The 17,006-nt window shown below is 45.2% G+C and overlaps 1 protein-coding gene across 1 annotated transcript in view; it reads right to left on the bottom strand.

Annotated features, from left to right (window-relative positions):
• Positions 1-17,006, bottom strand: part of LOC126428299 (peroxidase-like) — a 261,029-nt gene that overhangs the window by 45,910 nt on the left and 198,113 nt on the right. Inside the window, exons 6-7 of the mRNA XM_050090222.1 lie at positions 16,288-16,464; positions 4,962-5,140 (exon numbers count right to left, since the gene is read on the bottom strand). Coding sequence (XP_049946179.1) covers positions 4,962-5,140; positions 16,288-16,464 — 356 coding nt within the window. The remainder of the gene's footprint in view (positions 1-4,961; positions 5,141-16,287; positions 16,465-17,006) is intronic.

Genomic DNA, 17,006 nt, shown 5'->3' with positions numbered 1-17,006 from the left:
CCATTAAAATTGCTTCACCAGAAGATGACGTGCTACAGACGCCAAATTTAACCGACACGAAGAAGATGCTGTGATATGCAAACGATTAGCTTTTCAGAGCATTCACACAAGGCTGGCGCCGGTGGCGACACCTACAACGTGCTGACATGAGGAAAGTTTCCAACCGATTTCTCGTACACAAACAGCAATTGACCGGCGTTGCCTGCTGAAACGTTGTTGTGATGCCTCGTGTAAGGAGGAGAAATGCGTACCATCACGTTTCCGACTTTGATAAAGGTCGGATTGTAGCCTATCGCGACTGCGGTTTATCGTATCGCGACATTGCTGCCCGCGTTGGTCGAGATCCAATGACTTAGCTGAATATGCAATCGGTGGGTTCAGGAGGGTAATACGCAACACCGTTCTGGATACCAACGGCCTCGTATCACTAGCAGTCGAGATGACAGGCATCTTATCCGCACGGCTGTAGCGGATCATGCAGCCACGTATCGATCCCAGAGTCAACAGATGGGGACGTTTGCAAGACCACAACCATCTGCACGAACACTTCGACGACGTTTGCAGCAGCATGGACTATCAGCTCGGAGACCGTGGCTGCGGTTACCATTGACGCTGCATCACAGACAAGAGTGCCTGCGATGGTGTACTCGACGACGAACCTGGGTGCGCGAATAGCAAAACGTCATTTTTTTCGGATGAATCCAGGTTCTGTTTACAGCATCATGATGGTCGCATCCGTGTTTGGCGACATAGCGGTGAACGCACATTGGAAGCGTGTATTCGTCATCGCCATATTGGTGTATCACCCGGCATGATGGTATGGGATGCCACTGGTTACACGTCTCGGTCACCTCTTGTTCGCATTGACGGCACTTTGAACAGTGGACGTTAAATTTCAGATGTGTTACGACCCGTGGCTCTACCCTTCATTCGTTCCCTGCGAATCCCTACATTTCAGCAGGATAATTCACGATCGCATGTTGCAGGTCCTGTACGGGCCTTTCTGGATGCAGAAAATGTTCGACTGCTGCCCAGGCCAGCACATTCTCCAGATCTCTCACCAATTGAAAACGTGTGATCTATGGTGGGCGAGCAACTGGCTCGTCGCAATACGCCAGTCACTACTCTTGATGAACTGTGGTATCGTGTTGAAGCTGCATGGGCAGCTGTACCTGTACACGCCATCCAAGCTCAGTTTCACTCAATGCCCAGGCGTATCAAGCCCGTTATTACGGCCAGAGGTGGTTGTTCTTGGTACTGATTTCTCAGGATCTATTCACCCAAATCGCGTGAAAATGTAATCACATGTTAGTTGTCAGTTGTAGCATTATATATTTGTCCAATGAATACCCGTTTGTCATTTGCATTTCTTCATGGTGTTGCAATTTTAATGGTCAGTAGCGTAATTAAAAATACCGTCACGGGTAAATCCAGCCTCATCCATGAACAGAATACTGCTTTCAAACAGGGGAATCAGGATACACTGTTGTTGCACCCATTGACAGAAATTCTTTCTAGAAGGAAAGTCTGCGTTGTTGAGGACTTGCACTCGCTGAAGATGATACGGACAGAGTACTTGCCGACGTAAAATCCGCCACGCACCTCTATGACCCAGGGCACGCTCTTAGGTAGCAATCCTCCTTGTTGACGTACTCAGACGTTCGTGTACAATGCCTAACACCGTTTCCTCGACATCGGGTACTATGGATCTGGGTCGACCTTCTCGTGCATGGTGTGCGAAATTCCCTGTCTCCCTAAGCCGCTGATGTAGCCGGCTGTCTGCGAAAAGGAAAAGCTTTTTCGTACAATCGTACAGCCTCAACGGCGCCGCCATTGGATTTGCCCACATGAAGTGCATGTCAGCGTACTCTTCATTGGCGTAATCCCTGTCCATGGTGCCTTCATGTTCGAAACTGATTGTCAGGCCGGTTCGGCACAGAGCACGGAGGGGAAAAGGAAAGTAGCTGCGCATACGTAACCAAACTGAGAGTCGATCCCAAACCTGGAGATACCAGCGTAAATACTGCGGTATCCAGGGGCGTTTATACTTGGTTCCCTACTAGAATTAATGCGATACCTCGGCAACGGTTGATTTGCAGACCCATATTTATTGGAGATTTTTAGCTACTTTTGGCCTGTACTTTCCATGCGTGAATTATTGACCATCACTTCTGAAATACCCTATATAATAAAACGAAACAATATCACTAAAAAGTTGGGAGATTTGCGTATTTTTTTAAAAAATTACTGCAAAGAAAAGTTTCATCGATAGTATTAAAAAAGCTGCTTAAATCTAAGTAATACAATTATGAAGTTCAGACATTTGCCTATGTCTTTTTAGGTTATTGTTTTATTTATTTATGATTTTGGCCAGCTATGGACCGCATACAACTTAAGACTTATGGTGTTTCTTTTTCTTTCGTTCTTCCCAGTACTTCTTCATTTACTCGCCAACTGCTCGTCTCTGCTCATCTGTCCACACTCCCTTGGGTCGAGGTTTTGGCTCATCTTCTTCATAGATTGCGTTTTCTATCAGTAGCCTGAAGTCATTCCTATCATGTATTATTTCTTCTGTAACAACTATTTTGTTGGTGTCTTTCTTTACTGCTTCTATTCATCCTACAGGTTTTTTCATGTTACTAACGTAATTAAAAATTTTATTTATAATCCGTGTTTCTTTCATTCTTTTTAAATGTCCATAAAATTTTAGCCGTCTCTTCCTCATTGTATCTGTGATCTATTTTTGTATAAGTCTTCACTTCTCCTTTTAATCCACCTATTTTCTTTGTTTTCCTCATGACCTAGAATTTTTCTTAGTATTTTTCTCTCTCTTTTTTTCTAGTACTCTGAATTCGCCTTTCTTATTCAATGTTAGGCACTCTGATCCATACGTTGCTTGTGTCCTAGTAACTGAATTATAATGTTTAATCTTCGCTTGTATGGATATTATTTCTTGTAGTAGTTTTGTGTCAATTTATATGCAAATTCTAACTTTTTCATTCTTTCTTTATTTGTTATGTTATCCAGTCCATCGGCTAGGATCCACTCCCCCTGGTATTTGAATCTATCAACTCTTTTAATTTTTCCATATTTTGTTTTCATAAACTTTTCTGTGTTTTATATATATATATATATATATATATATATATATATATATATATATATATATATGTAGGGTTGGTCGTGTAAGATGTAACACCTCTTTTATTTCGTGAACAGTTTCAAATAACGAAACGAGGTTTTCGGCAATGATATTCCGCTAAGGAGCATGTACTTTTGTATTCAATAAAGAGCCGTAACCCCTGTATCGATCGAGATACTGAAGCAAGTATGATTCTTTAAAGAGAGTGATACGCTCCTTTTAATGGCATGGGGAAGAACTTGAAAAGTCGAATATAGTGACATAATAGAGCATTAACCTCGGTCATGAAGGTAAAGGAAAAAATGTTTGTTGTAAGCAAGTGAAATGAATTTTAGAAAACTCGGGTAGGTTCTAATAATACCACCACTTGCAAAGTAGGTTAGAAATCAGATTAATAATGTTGCTCAAATGGCTCCCTTTATCGAGCAAAAACAAAGCTATTGACTGTGGATGGTATCGTCAGAATGGAAATAATGAAGTCACTGTAAAAAAGTCATTAATTTTGGCACTTATCTTGAATGGATTCCCACGTAGATTTCGTCGATGTTCTTAAGGCTCATCTTGTTGATTCTAGGGTGATTCCACTTTGACTGCTAGAAGGTTCAGATCTGTATTTTAGCAATATTTGAAGACCTAACAAATGCGTTTTTCAGGAAATTCTTAATGACCAAACAATCCCAGATCAGAACAATGGTACGGTAGAAATAGTTTTTGAGTTGGTGTTCACGATCCACTTTTTATTAAACTTCTTGTAAATTCACATATACTTCTTCTTAATTGTCACATCATCAAGTAAACAGTTTTGTATCAGTCTTCATATATTTAATTTCCACTTTAACCAAGCGCAAGACTTGATTGTTCTTTTTTTTACAAAGCGATATAACAACTTAACTTCTGCAAAGTGAAACAAAGATTGCTCTCTATGCGCATTCGCGCCAAAACGGTTACAAGTAAGTGAAAGATTATGACAGTCTCACAGAAATGAATACACACAAGAACCATATCACTGTAATATATCTATACATCGGAGTACCTATACATTAATTAAACCAAATGTGAATATTGTCACAAAAATATGTCTGTTACTTCGCAGAAAAGTAGTTCGATATTACTGGTATCGAGAACTGGGGTTGGAGTGCCGTAATGATCACGTAAATAAAGAACCATTACAAGGTGTAACAAAGAGAAATTAAAGTGTTGGCGAGATAACACTTGAGGAATCCTACCTAAATGACATTGGGGTAAGGAAAATGGTATGGGCATGCGATAATAGAATATGAGATAGGGATACTCCAGAAGATGCGCAAGATGAAGATTGAAGGCGAGAAGGCCAAAGGAAAGGCCAATGGATAAGAGGCTAAAAGGAGTGGAAAAGAGCCTCTGGAAGAGAGGAGAGGAATGGGTGGGAATAGCGACAAGGATGAGAAGATGAAGAGGTGATGTACCAAGCAGGTCCTGCCAGTGGCTAGATACTGTGCGAGATGATGATGACGATGATGATGATGATGATGAGCTGGAGAGGAGGGCGCTTGTGCCGCTGACGGCTCAGTCCACAGGCACTTGGGGCTCAGAAAAGCCGTCGAGACCTGGTGGCGGAGGACTCACCTGCTGGCCGGCCAGTGTAGCCGAGTGGTTCTAGGCTCTACAGTCTGGAACCGCGCTGCCACTACGGTCGCAGGTTGGAACCCTGCCTCGGGCATGGATGTGGGTGATGTCCTTAGGTTAGTTAGGTTTAAGTAGTTCTAAGTTCTAGGGGACTGATGACCTCAGATGTTAAGTCCCATAGTGCTCGGAGCCATTTGAACCAATTTGAACTGACCTGCTCGCTGGCGTGGTGAGAGCAGGCGTCCGCCGTGGTCCTCACGAAGTTCATGCAGCGGATGCCGGCCGGCCCGAAGACGGGGTCCTTCTCGTCGATGATGATGGGGTAGCACGTGGGCTCGTTCGTCAGCGACCAGTGGCTGCCGTCGGACGCGCAGCACTGCGTCCTGTGTGCCTCTGCGGACACACGACGTCGGCTCACTCCTCACACGCGACACCATTTTATCTACCAAAGTGTACATTTATGCAGCTAGCACATTTATGGTTCGAAGTGGCCGACAAAAACCTGAAGGAATTCCAAAACGATTTATCCAAAGCAGTGTATGTCTCTCATCGTCCGAACGTGTCTCGGAAGGCCCAACGGCACCGACCGACCGCCGTGTCATCCTCAACCCACAGACGTCATTGGTTCAGATATGGAGGAGCATGTGGTCAGCACACAGCTCTCCCAGTCGTTGTCAATTTTCGTGACTGGAGCAGCTGCTTCTCAACCCCGTAGCTCCTCAATCGGCTTCACAAGGGCTGAGTGAACCACACTTGCCAACAGCACTCAGCAGACCTGGACTGTCACCCATCCAAGTGCTAGCTAAGCCCGACAGCGACTTCGGTGACCTGATGGGAATGGAGTTACTATGAAGCAGTTTATGGTGTGGACAGAATTCCAAAAGCACTATAGGACATTTTCATAATGAATCTGTCGCTCTGAAACGGAGTCTACAGTGAAACTTCCTGGCAGATTAAAACTGTGTACCGGACCGAGACTCGAACTCCGCACCTTTGCCTTTTGCAGGCAAGTGCTCTGCTACCCAAGCACGACACACGCCCCGTCCTCACAGCTTTACTTCTGCCAGTACCTCGTCTCCTACCTTCCAAACTTAACAGAAGTTCTCCTGAGAACCTTGCAGAACTAGTACTCCTGAAAGAAAGGATATTGCGGAGACATGGCTTCGCCACAGCCTAGGGGATGTTTCCAGAATGAGATTTTCACTCTGCAGCGGAGTGTGCGCTGATATGAAACTTCCTGACAGATTAAAACTATGTGCCAGACCGAGACTCGAACTCGAGACCTTTGCCTTTCGGTCCGGCACACAGCTCTGAGGACGGGGCGTGAGTCGTGCTTGGGCAGCTCAGTTGGCAGAGCACTTGCCCATTAAAGGCAAAGCTGTGGTGTTCGAGTCCCAGCGTGGCACACAGTTTTAAGCTTCCAGGAAGTTTCATTATTGGATTTTTTCCCCTTTTGATAAGTCGTGATGGCCAGTTGTTAGGAAATTCTGAAGTTGATTCTTTTCCTACATTCGTAGGTAGCGCAATGGCTAATGACAATTCATATAATATGGGCCGTATCATAATTAAAAGCGAAAACTGACATACGTGAACGTGTAGCATAGCGCACTGATGAGCCAGTACTTTGTGACCATCTACATGACTAGTCTGCAATTCGCAATTGATTGCCTGGTAGAGAGTACATGGAATCAGTCTCAAGCAATTTCTCTACCGTTCTACTCTCGAATGGCGCCCGCTTTCCGTGGCAGCTCTGATTTATCTTATTTTATTAAGATGATTATTTCTTCCCATGAAGGTTTTCGCGAGTAAAATATTGTCGCATTCAGAGGAGGAAGCTGGAGATTAAAATTCTGTGCAATGAGAAATGCCTTTGTTTTAACGATTGACACCCAAAGTCGCGGATCAAATCGCTGGCGCTCTCTCCCCTAGTTCGCGATAATACGAAACGTGCTGCCCTTCTTTGAACTTTTTAGATGTTCTGCAGCAATTGTATCTTGTTAGGATGCCACACTGCACAACAGTACTCTACCAGAGGACGGACAAGAGTACTGTGCGCAGTCTCTTTAGTACACTGTTACATATTCTAAGTGTTCTGCGAATAAAACACATTTTTTGGTACACCTTCCTCAGAGCATTATGTAATATGACCGTTCCAATTTAAGATGTTCGTAATTGTAACTGCTAGGTATTTAGTCGAATTCACAGCCTTCAGATTTGCGCGATTTATCGCGCAACAGGAATTTACTGGATTCCTTTTAGTACTCGTATGAATAATTTCACGCTTTTCATTATTTAGAGTCAATTGCCACTTTTCGCACCATACAGATGTCGTGTGTAACACATTTTTCAATAGTTTTTTATTCTACTGACTGTACAAGTCGGTAAATAACAGCATCATCTGCAAAGAATCAAAGAAATCTGGGCACATTGTTTCGCAAAGCGTTTACATAGATCGGGAACTGCAGATAGCCTGCAACACTTTCTTGCGGAACGCCCGATATCACTGCATCTGCATCTAAATCTGCATGGGTATTCTATAAACCACACTTAAGTGTCTTCACAATAATTCTCAATTATTCCAATCTCGATCAGCGCGCGAAAACAAAGAACAATTATATCCATCCGTGCGAGCTCTGATTTCCCTTGTTTTATTGTGATGATCGTTTGTCCGTATGTAAGTCGGCGTCAACAAAATGTTTTCGCATTTGGAGGAGAAATTTGGTGACTGAAATTTCGTGAGAAGATTCCGCCGCAACGAAAAACGCCTTCATTGTAATGATGTCCACTCCAAATCATCTCCGTGACACTCCCATGTTCTTAATTTTCGACCCAAAGGATCAAGGAACATTTAGGTCAGCAGCTTGGAGAAAGGAATATAATCCAGATTTATGCTTTGTGACGACTGGCAATAACCATACACCACTAAGAACTACAAGACGTGTATTAACAGACTTCCCTCAGCCGACACCGCCAAGTCTTGATTGGAATTGGAATCCATATCCCCCTAACAACAACCGTACAACGCCCAAGATGGAATTTCATGGAAACCACCAATGACCGGATATGTTCTCCAAGTAGCCCAACATAACCATTTCCAATCAGTGATCGGTTCAGTTGGATCAGAGGACCCAGTCCACTTCATGTAAACACAGCCAACAACACTATGGAGCCACCACCAGTTACAGAGTGCCTTGTTGACAACTTCGGTCCTCGGCTTCACGGGGTCTGCACCACAATCGGACCCTACCATCAGCTCTTACCAGCTGGAATCGGGTCTCATTTGGCCACGTCACGTTTATTCAGTCGCCTGGGGTCCAACCCATATGGTCAGCAGTCTAGGAGAGGCACTGCAGCCGACTTTGTGCTTTTAGCAAAGGCACTCGTCTGGGTCACCAGCTGCCATAGCCCATTAAAGCCAGATTTCGGCTCACGGATAGGTTAGTCGTACGTCCCACATTGACCTCCGCGGTTATTTCAGGGAATGCTGCTTGTCGGTTAGCTCTGACAGCTCTACGCAAACGCCGCTGCTCTAGGTTAAGTGAAGGCCATCTACCATAGCATTGGCGATGGTGAGAGGTAATGCCTGAAATTTGATATTCTCGGCACACTCTCGGAATACTGAAGTCCGTAACGAGATCCGAAATGGAATATCCCACGCTTGTAGCTCCAACTACCATTCCGTGTTAAAAGTCCGTTAATTGCCGTAGTGCACCGATAATCATGTCGGAAACATTTTCACATGAATCATTTGACTGCAAAAGACAGCTCCGTAACTGCACTGCCCTTTTATACCATACGTAAACGAGAATACCACTATCTGTGTCAACTGCATCGAGGTAGCTGTTAAAAGCAAAACGAGAGTCTGAAGGCAATGACATACTAGACATGCAGATTACAATCAATGAAACAAAACTACCCAGAAATGTGCTCGAAAGGATATCATCATCATTTTCTTGGGCCTCTGTCCCACTTCAACATGGCGTCCACCCTGTTGCTATGGTTTTGGCGAGGTTAGTGTCAGAGGGTGGCGAGATGCCCTTCCTGTCACCACCCTGTACCCCCCCAAGCCGGGATAGGTGCATCCCAGCTGTCTGCGTCTAGTTTAAGCCATGAAATAGTGCGAAGGTTTTCAAATGTCTGCGAGTCGTGTAACTGAGGCGGCACTTGGGAACCAGCCCAGTATTCACCTAGTGGAATGTGGAAAACCGCCTAAAAACCACATCCAGGCTGGCCGGCGCACCGGCCCTCGTCGTTAATCTGCTGGGGGGATTCGATCCGGGGCCAGCGCGCCTACCCAAATCCAGGAAGCAGCGTGTTAGCGTCCACGGCCAACCTCGCGGGTCGCTCGAAAGGATATGTGAGGCTAAGATAAACGCGATAAAAAATATGGGTGTAAAGAAGATACACAACTGCCCATTAAAATTGCTGCACCACGAAGATGACGTGCTACAGACGCGAAATTTAACCGACAGGAAGAAGATGCTGTGATATGCAAATGATTAGCTTTTCAGAGCATTCACACAAGGTTGGCGCCGGTGGCGACAGCTACAACGTGCTGACATGAGGAAAGTTTCCAACCGATTTCTCATACACAAACAGCAGTTGACCGGCGTTATCTGGTAATAAGTTGTTGTGATGCCTCGTGTAAGGAGGAGAAATGCGTACCATCACGTTTCCGACTTTGATAAAGGTCGGATTGTAGCCTTCCGATTGCCGTTTATCGTATCGCAACATTGCTGCTCGCGTTGGTCGAGATCCAGTGACTGTTAGCAGAAGATGGAATCGGCGGGTTCAGGAGGGTAATGTGGAACGCCGTGCTGGATCCCAACAGCCTCGTATCACTAGCAGTCGAGATGATAGGCATCTTATCCGCATGGCTGTAACGGATCGTGCAGAAACGTCTCGATCCCTGAGTCAACAGATGGGGACGTTTGGAAGACAACAACCATCTGCACGAACAGTTCGACGACGTTTGCAGCAGCATGGACTATCAGCTCAGATACCGTGGCTGCGGTTACCCTTGACGCTGCGTCACCCCATACCAACACGCCGGGTCATACGCCAGTAGGGCGATGACGAATACACGCTTCCGATGTGGGTTCACCGCGATGTCGCCAAACACGGATGCGACCATCATGATGCTGTAAACAGAACCCGGATTCATCCGAAAATTGACGTTTTGGCATATATGCACCCAGGTTCGTCGTTGAGTACACCATCGCAGGCGTTCCTGTCTGTGATGCAGCGTCAAAGGTAACCGCAGCCACGGTCTCCTAGCTGATAGTCCACGTTGCCTGAAACGTCGTCGAACTGTTCGTACAGATGGTTGTTGACTTGCAAACGTCCCCATCTGTTGACTCAGGTATCGAGACGTGGCTGCACGATCCGTTACAGCCACACAGATAAGATGCCTGTCATCTCGACTGCTAGTGATACGAGGCCGTTGGGATCCAGCACGGCGTTCCGTATTACCCTCCTAAACCCACCTATACCATATTCTGCTAACAGCCATTGGATCTCGACCGACGCGAGCAGCAATGTCGCGATACGATAAACCGCAATGGCGATAGGCTACAATCCGACCTTTATCAAAGTCGGAAACGTGATGGTCCGCATTTCTCCATCTTACGCGAGACATCACAACAACGTTTCACCAGGCAACGCCGGTCAACTGCTTTTTGCGTATGAGAAATCGGTTGGAAACGTTCCTCATGTCAGCTGGTTGTAGGTGTCGCTACCGGCGCCAACCTTGTGTGAATGCTCTGAAAAGCTAATCATTTGCATATCACAGCATCTTCTTCCTGTCGGTTAAATTTCGCGTCTGTGGCACGTCATCTTCGTGGTGTAGCAATTTTAATGGCCAGTTGTGTGCCTCACGTGGCTGTACGGTCCTCCATGCTCGAGCAATCAATATGTCTTTCCTGTCGGGCGCTAGTCGCGTTGGGCCTCGTATATCCTGCGTGACATTGAGTACGTCTCTCCTGAATACGTTAATTCCATGTTCACATTTTAGTCGTGGGTTACAGACCAACATGAGCAGCAGTATCGGAGAACGATAAACCCCTGTCTCGATAGACCCCGAACTTGCTCCTGCAGAAATCTGACGAGTGCTAACAGACGCCTGCAAGAGGCCTCGCACGACCTTCTAACAAATAACCAATGTTCCAAAGTGATTTCTGAATGAGAAACGCGGAGCATAATTTTTTCTTATGTATACAAAGTAGATGGCATTACACGTATACATGGTGAAAAATATTCAAACCGACAAATTCTGGGAGGTTGTAGGTGACATCAAAACAAATATTTTTCCCTAATGTCATTTTTTCCTATGAGGATTATTTAAACCGGTGGAGGCCGTATTACGCTCTTCAGAGGCCGTATTAGGATCTTCAGTTGTAGGCAACTGCTGTCCACCAGTGCAGTAGTGCATTGTCTCTGTTTACTGATGGAGCGATACACCTGGAGTGAGTACACTGATATGGTTGGTGCGTACTACGTAGCGCACCACAACGGACGACCTGCACAGCGGGTTTATCAACAACAATATCCTAATCGCCGTATCCCGCGTCATACGACCTTTGCTGCTGTGTACCAACGTCTGCGCGAGACCGGGTCATTCAGCAGATTACCTGGACAGGGACGCCGTCGCACGGTAAGAACGCTGCAATTTGAGGAAGCTGTCTTGCAGCATGTGGAGCGGGATCCTTCAATCAGCACTCGTGCAATTGCACGTAACGTTGGGACGAATCAGACGAATGTAAGAACAGTCCTTCGAGAGCAATGGTTACGTCCATTTCACTTACAGCGTGTCCACAACCTGGAACCAGATGATTATCAACCGAGAGCACAGTTTTCGCGGTGGTACCTGGAACAGTGTGAAATGTATCCTACATTTCCATCCTCTGTGTTATTTACCGATGAAGCAACGTTCGGGCGTGATGGAGTCTTCAACATGCACAGTTAGCATGTTTGGAGTGAGGATAACCCACATGCCACAGTTACTAGCGCTCATCAAGCGCGGTTCTTCGTTAATATGTGACACGGCGTTGTTGGGGACTGTTTAATTGGGCCGTATCTGCTACCTAGGCCTTTAAATGGCAGGCACTATTACAATTTTCTCGCCAGAGCAATGCCAGAATTGCTGGAAGACGGTCCGCTCCCTATAAGACAATGCATGTGGTTCCAACACGACGGCGCGCCGGCACATTTTAGTCGTCGTGTGCGTCGATTCCTGGACCGACGGTTCCCAGAAACGTGGATTGGCAGAGGTGGTCCTGTACCATGGCCTGCTCGATCCCCAGATATTTCCCCTCTGGACTTTTTTGTGTGGGGAGAGATGCACAAGCTCATTTATGCAACACCTGTTACATCAGAAGAGGATATGGTTGCCCGGATAGCAGCAGCAGCAGGAACAATTCAGCATACTCCTGGGGTTTTTGTCCGTGTCAGACAGAACATGATCCGACGGTTTAACCTTTGTTTACGTGTCAATGGAGGCATTTTAGAAAATCTACTGTAATTGAAATTGGGTTGTGTTAGTTTGTTGCCTCTTGGTCATAAAAAATGGAGAAGTGTTTGTTGGTTTAGTTAATTTGCACCAGAGAAATCTTCCTCTACCGGTTTAAGTATTCCGCATAGGAAAAAATGACATTAGGGAAAATTATTTGTTTTGATGTCCCCTACAACCTCCCAGAATTTGTGGGTTTGAATACTTTTCACCCTGTATACTTTTTACAGTTTCACTGGCATTCTGATTATATGCACATTGCAGCAGATAACACACTTGGTGGCCATTTGACGTTTATTTTAGTGGCCAGCTTGTATTACTTGTATATTTTGTTCTTAAAATGTTCCAGGAAGAATGATAGTACTTGTACTACAACTACTACTATTACTACTGAACTACAAGGGCGTGCTGAAAAGTAATGCTTCCAAATTTTTTATTCTGTTCCCAATGTCAGTTGGGATACTACATGTCATCCATATTGGACAACTTTCTCACATCGATGACGCAAGTTGGAATCCCCCGCAGTTAGAGAATTGTAGCATGCAACACGGCAGTGCGTAATTTAATGATGTCACTGCGTGAGAGACCTCCAGAAAACTGAAAGCACGAATTCGAAGACAACACATGAAGCATCCTCTCGTTCAGCATGACAACGCCAGACCAAACATCAGCACTCCGACATCAGCAACAATCCGAAGCCCTGGATTCACTGTCATCGGTCATCGCGACTTGACCCCATACGATTTGCATCTGTTTCCAGAAGTTAAAGAACACCTTGGAGGACTTCACTTTGATAGTGATGAAGCGGTGCAAGCAGAGGTGAGGTTCTGGCTCCGTCAACGAAGTCACACGTGACGGTATCAACGAACTGGGCTCTCATTGAGGAGATCACTATGTTCAGAAATATACGAGGTGCCACAAAAAGTAACGAGACTGATGTGAAAAAAAAATGTTGCTTACCGTTTTAATCAAGTTTAATGCTGTCTCCTTCAAATCAGTTCCCTTCTGATTGCACACACTTTTTCCAGCGCTTCTGCCATTGATGGTAACATTTCTGGAACTCCTGTAATGTCCTCTAAGACCCTCGTCACAGGTTTGTGGACATCTTGTGTTGTTTGAAAATGGTGTCCCATGATTGCCGTTTCGACTCTTGGCAATAGAAAAAAAGTCGCACAGATCTATATCTGGCGAATAAGGTGGCTGTGGTAGTACTGAAATTTGTTTTGAGGTTAAAAATTGCTGTACTGACAGAGCAGTATGGGATGGCGCATTATTATCAGCAATGTTGGCACGGACACGAAGAACTCTTTATACGAAGTCTTTCTAAAATTTCTTTGTAGTAATACTGGTTAACTGTTTGTTCAGGAGGAACACACTCTTTACGAACAATTCCCTTGGAATCAAAGAAGCACACAAGCATGCATTTCACTTTTGACTTTAACCAGCGAGCTTTTTTTGGTCTGGGTGATCCCTTTGAGCACCAGAACTGTGACGTTTTGTCTCTGGATCGTTCTGAAAAAACCAACTTTCATCACCAGTGATAACACGGCTCTACAATTCTGGATTGATTTCCGATTGATCTAACAGATCGGCTGCCACATTTTTCAGTGTTTCTCGCTGTTGTGGTGTGAGATTTTTGGGGACCATTTTTGCACAAATCTTTCTCATACCAAGATCTTCGGTTATTATTATACGAACCGTTTCTAGATTGATGTTCAGTTCTTTTGCAATCATTTTCACGGATAATCTTCGATCACATCGTACGAGTTCACGCTAACTGGCTGAGTTCACATCTGTCCGTGAGGTTGATGGTCGTCCACTGCAGTCTTCATCTTCAACATTCGTTCTGCCTTCACTAAACATTTTATGCCAACGAAAACCTTGAGGTCTTGGCATAACCTCCTCTCCAAAAGCCTTCTGATGCTTGCCGTAAGTTGTCGCGTTTTCACCCAATTTAACGCAAAAAGAAATGGCATACCGTTGCGCAATATTATGCGGTTCCATTTCCGTGGCGAGAGACAAAAACACGTGTTAACTTATTACAGAGCAACTCACGACTGAGCAGTTACATCGATGTGCCGCTTGGACTGGAAGCAGCTTGTAGACCAAGGTCAAAGATATTGTGCCTATGTAAACCTGCAGTGTTGCCACATCTTGGAAAGAAAATCAGTCTCATTACTTTATTGTCACACCTCGTATATATAGTCATGAAGAACAAGGATGTAGAATGTTAATAATTTGCGTTTCTATTAAAAAGCTCTAAGGTGTTTCACATAGATAAAGCAGAGGCATTACTTTTCGGGACGTCTTCGTACTACTACTGCCTCCAACAACAAAGACATACAGGATAAAATTTGTAGATGACGGGACAGATTGATAGATATCCAATAGACACTTGAGGACATAGGGTGTATGTGCTACTTTGAGGTGAGGACATTAGTGTAAGACATGAATGAACCGTGCTCACTCCCGACTGTGCGTTTTCGTGAACTTCGCTGTCTGTCTGTGTTTGGTTTCCCGCCCTTGTTGCGGTTACGTTGTGGTTCTTCATCCTTATACGTGTGGGAGCAGCGATGTGTATCGATATTTGCGCCGTGTGCCATGTTTGGTTTGGTGCATATAGTTTCTGGCTAGGGGGTTTGCAGTGAGTCGGTCGGTTGCTGCGGACCAGAGAAGTTATCTCCACGCAGTGCAGTCAGCTGGGTCCGCTAGTGGTCCCTGCACGGTGTCGGAGCGTGTGTGGAGCTGTCCGGTCGCTACGAGCTTCGTGGTTCACCGACCCAGGACGTCGAAGTTGAGTAGTGGTTTCAACTACCCAAGCCACTTCCATTCATGTTGTGGTGGTTCGTTTCGGTGGTTCGCTGTTACTACAATTTGAGTGAACCAGCGGAATTTTCTGCCTTGTTGCCGTTAGTGTTCTGGTTACCTGCCCTGGCCACTGACGTAAATTCAGGCAGTGTTCTTTTTGGGTGAAGTTAACTATATTACTGTATTTCAAATTCAAGTGTACCAGCGGAATTTTCTGTCTCGTGGCCGTTAGTGTCCCGGTTACCTGCCCTGGACACTAACGTAATTTCAGGCAGCGTCCTTTCCTCACCTACTGTCGCTGTCCAACTTGGTGTGTAGTTTTGACAGCTAATACATACTTCATTGTGGATTATCACGTTCGTAACCTTTTGTGTTTGAGTTCTCATCTACTGATTGGTGGCAAGCAAGTCGTTGTGTCGGTCGGTCCGTGGCTGTCCCCTGGTTGGGTTCCGATGGATCAAGTGTAGTTGGGCTCACCACCTGTCTCACCTAAGTGAACGAGGGCAGACCGACCTCCCTGGAGGCTTCTGAGTGCCGTTTTCTTTATTGTCTTTCTCACTGGTGTTTAATTGTCTGTTTATAATCCTTCATAGCCAATGACTTAAAGATTCTTGTTTATATTGGACTTTATGTATTTTTGAATTTTTGGAAAATCAATTGTGGGCCCTAAGGCGATTAAAACCCTATTCTTGAAGTTACCCTTTAAGCAAAAACATTGTGGCCTTCTGCCGTAAAAGATTATGGTAATATATTTTAAAAATTTATCATTTAATTGTGGCCCTTGCATATGTTCGTTCTATCCACTTTGCCTTGAGGCAGTGTAGCTGTGATACCATATATATTTTAATTATTTTATTTGCTATTTTAACTGCATTTTGTTTTGTTGACTTTTAAGATTTCTTGTTTGGAGGCCCTCAGCCGTGAAATAATTGCCTTTTTGAAACTCGTTGTTCTAAAGGTTCGGATATGTGCCGTTTTGATTTAAAGGTGTTATTAAATTATAATAAATTACAATTTTGAGTGAACCTGACAGACACCTTATTTGGAACATTCCACAGTCCTAATCACCTGTTCTGCTCAACAGGTTTAGCGGGCGTTTCAATGAAGTCATGCTGTAAACACATCAGAACAGTTAGAGACTCACTACCCACAGAGACAGGAAGAGAATAGAGAGAGAGAGAGAGAGAGAGAGAGAGAGAGAGAGAGAGAGAGAATTGTTACTGACTGGCCTGCGAGGTGCCCGCGGCCATGCTCATGTCGTGCGTCATGATCTGCCCCCACTGCATGGCCACCAGCGTCCAGATGGGGTCGTGGATCGGGTTGTCCGGGAACAACACCCAGCTGACCGTTCTCGCCGGGGGCAGCGAGTGCCCCGTCACGGACACTGCCGGCTGCCGGTTGGCTGTGGAAACAACAGGTGTCTGTCAGCAAACAACACATAGCGTATCTACATCTACGTGATTACTCTGCTATTCACAATAAAGTGCCTGGCAGAGGGTTCAGTGAACCACCTTCAAGCTGTCTCTCTACCGTTCCACTCTCCAACGGCACGCGGGAAAAACGAGCACTTACGTTTTTCCGCGCGAGCCCTGATTTCTCTTATTCTATCGTGATGATCATTTCTCCCTATGTAGGTGGGTTCCAACAGAATGTTTCCGCAATCGGAGGAGAAAACTGGTGACTGAAATTTCATGAGAAGATCCCGTCGCAACGAAAAACTCCTTTTTTTTAATGATTGCCACTCCAATTCACGTATCATGTCTGTGACACTGTCTCCCCTATTTCGCGATGATAGAAAACGAGCTGCCCTTCTTTGTACTTTTTCGAAGTCATCCGTCAGTCCCACCTGATGCGGATCCCACACCGCACAGCAGTACTCCAGAATAGGGCGGACAAGCGTAATGTAAGCAGTCTCTTTGGTAGACCTGTTGCACCTTCTAAGTG

This window comes from Schistocerca serialis, chromosome 12, assembly GCF_023864345.2.
Source record: "Schistocerca serialis cubense isolate TAMUIC-IGC-003099 chromosome 12, iqSchSeri2.2, whole genome shotgun sequence".
NCBI lineage: Eukaryota > Metazoa > Arthropoda > Insecta > Orthoptera > Acrididae > Schistocerca > Schistocerca serialis.
Note: the sequence above shows the minus strand (reverse complement) of the source record. Positions and strands in the feature narration are given on the sequence as shown.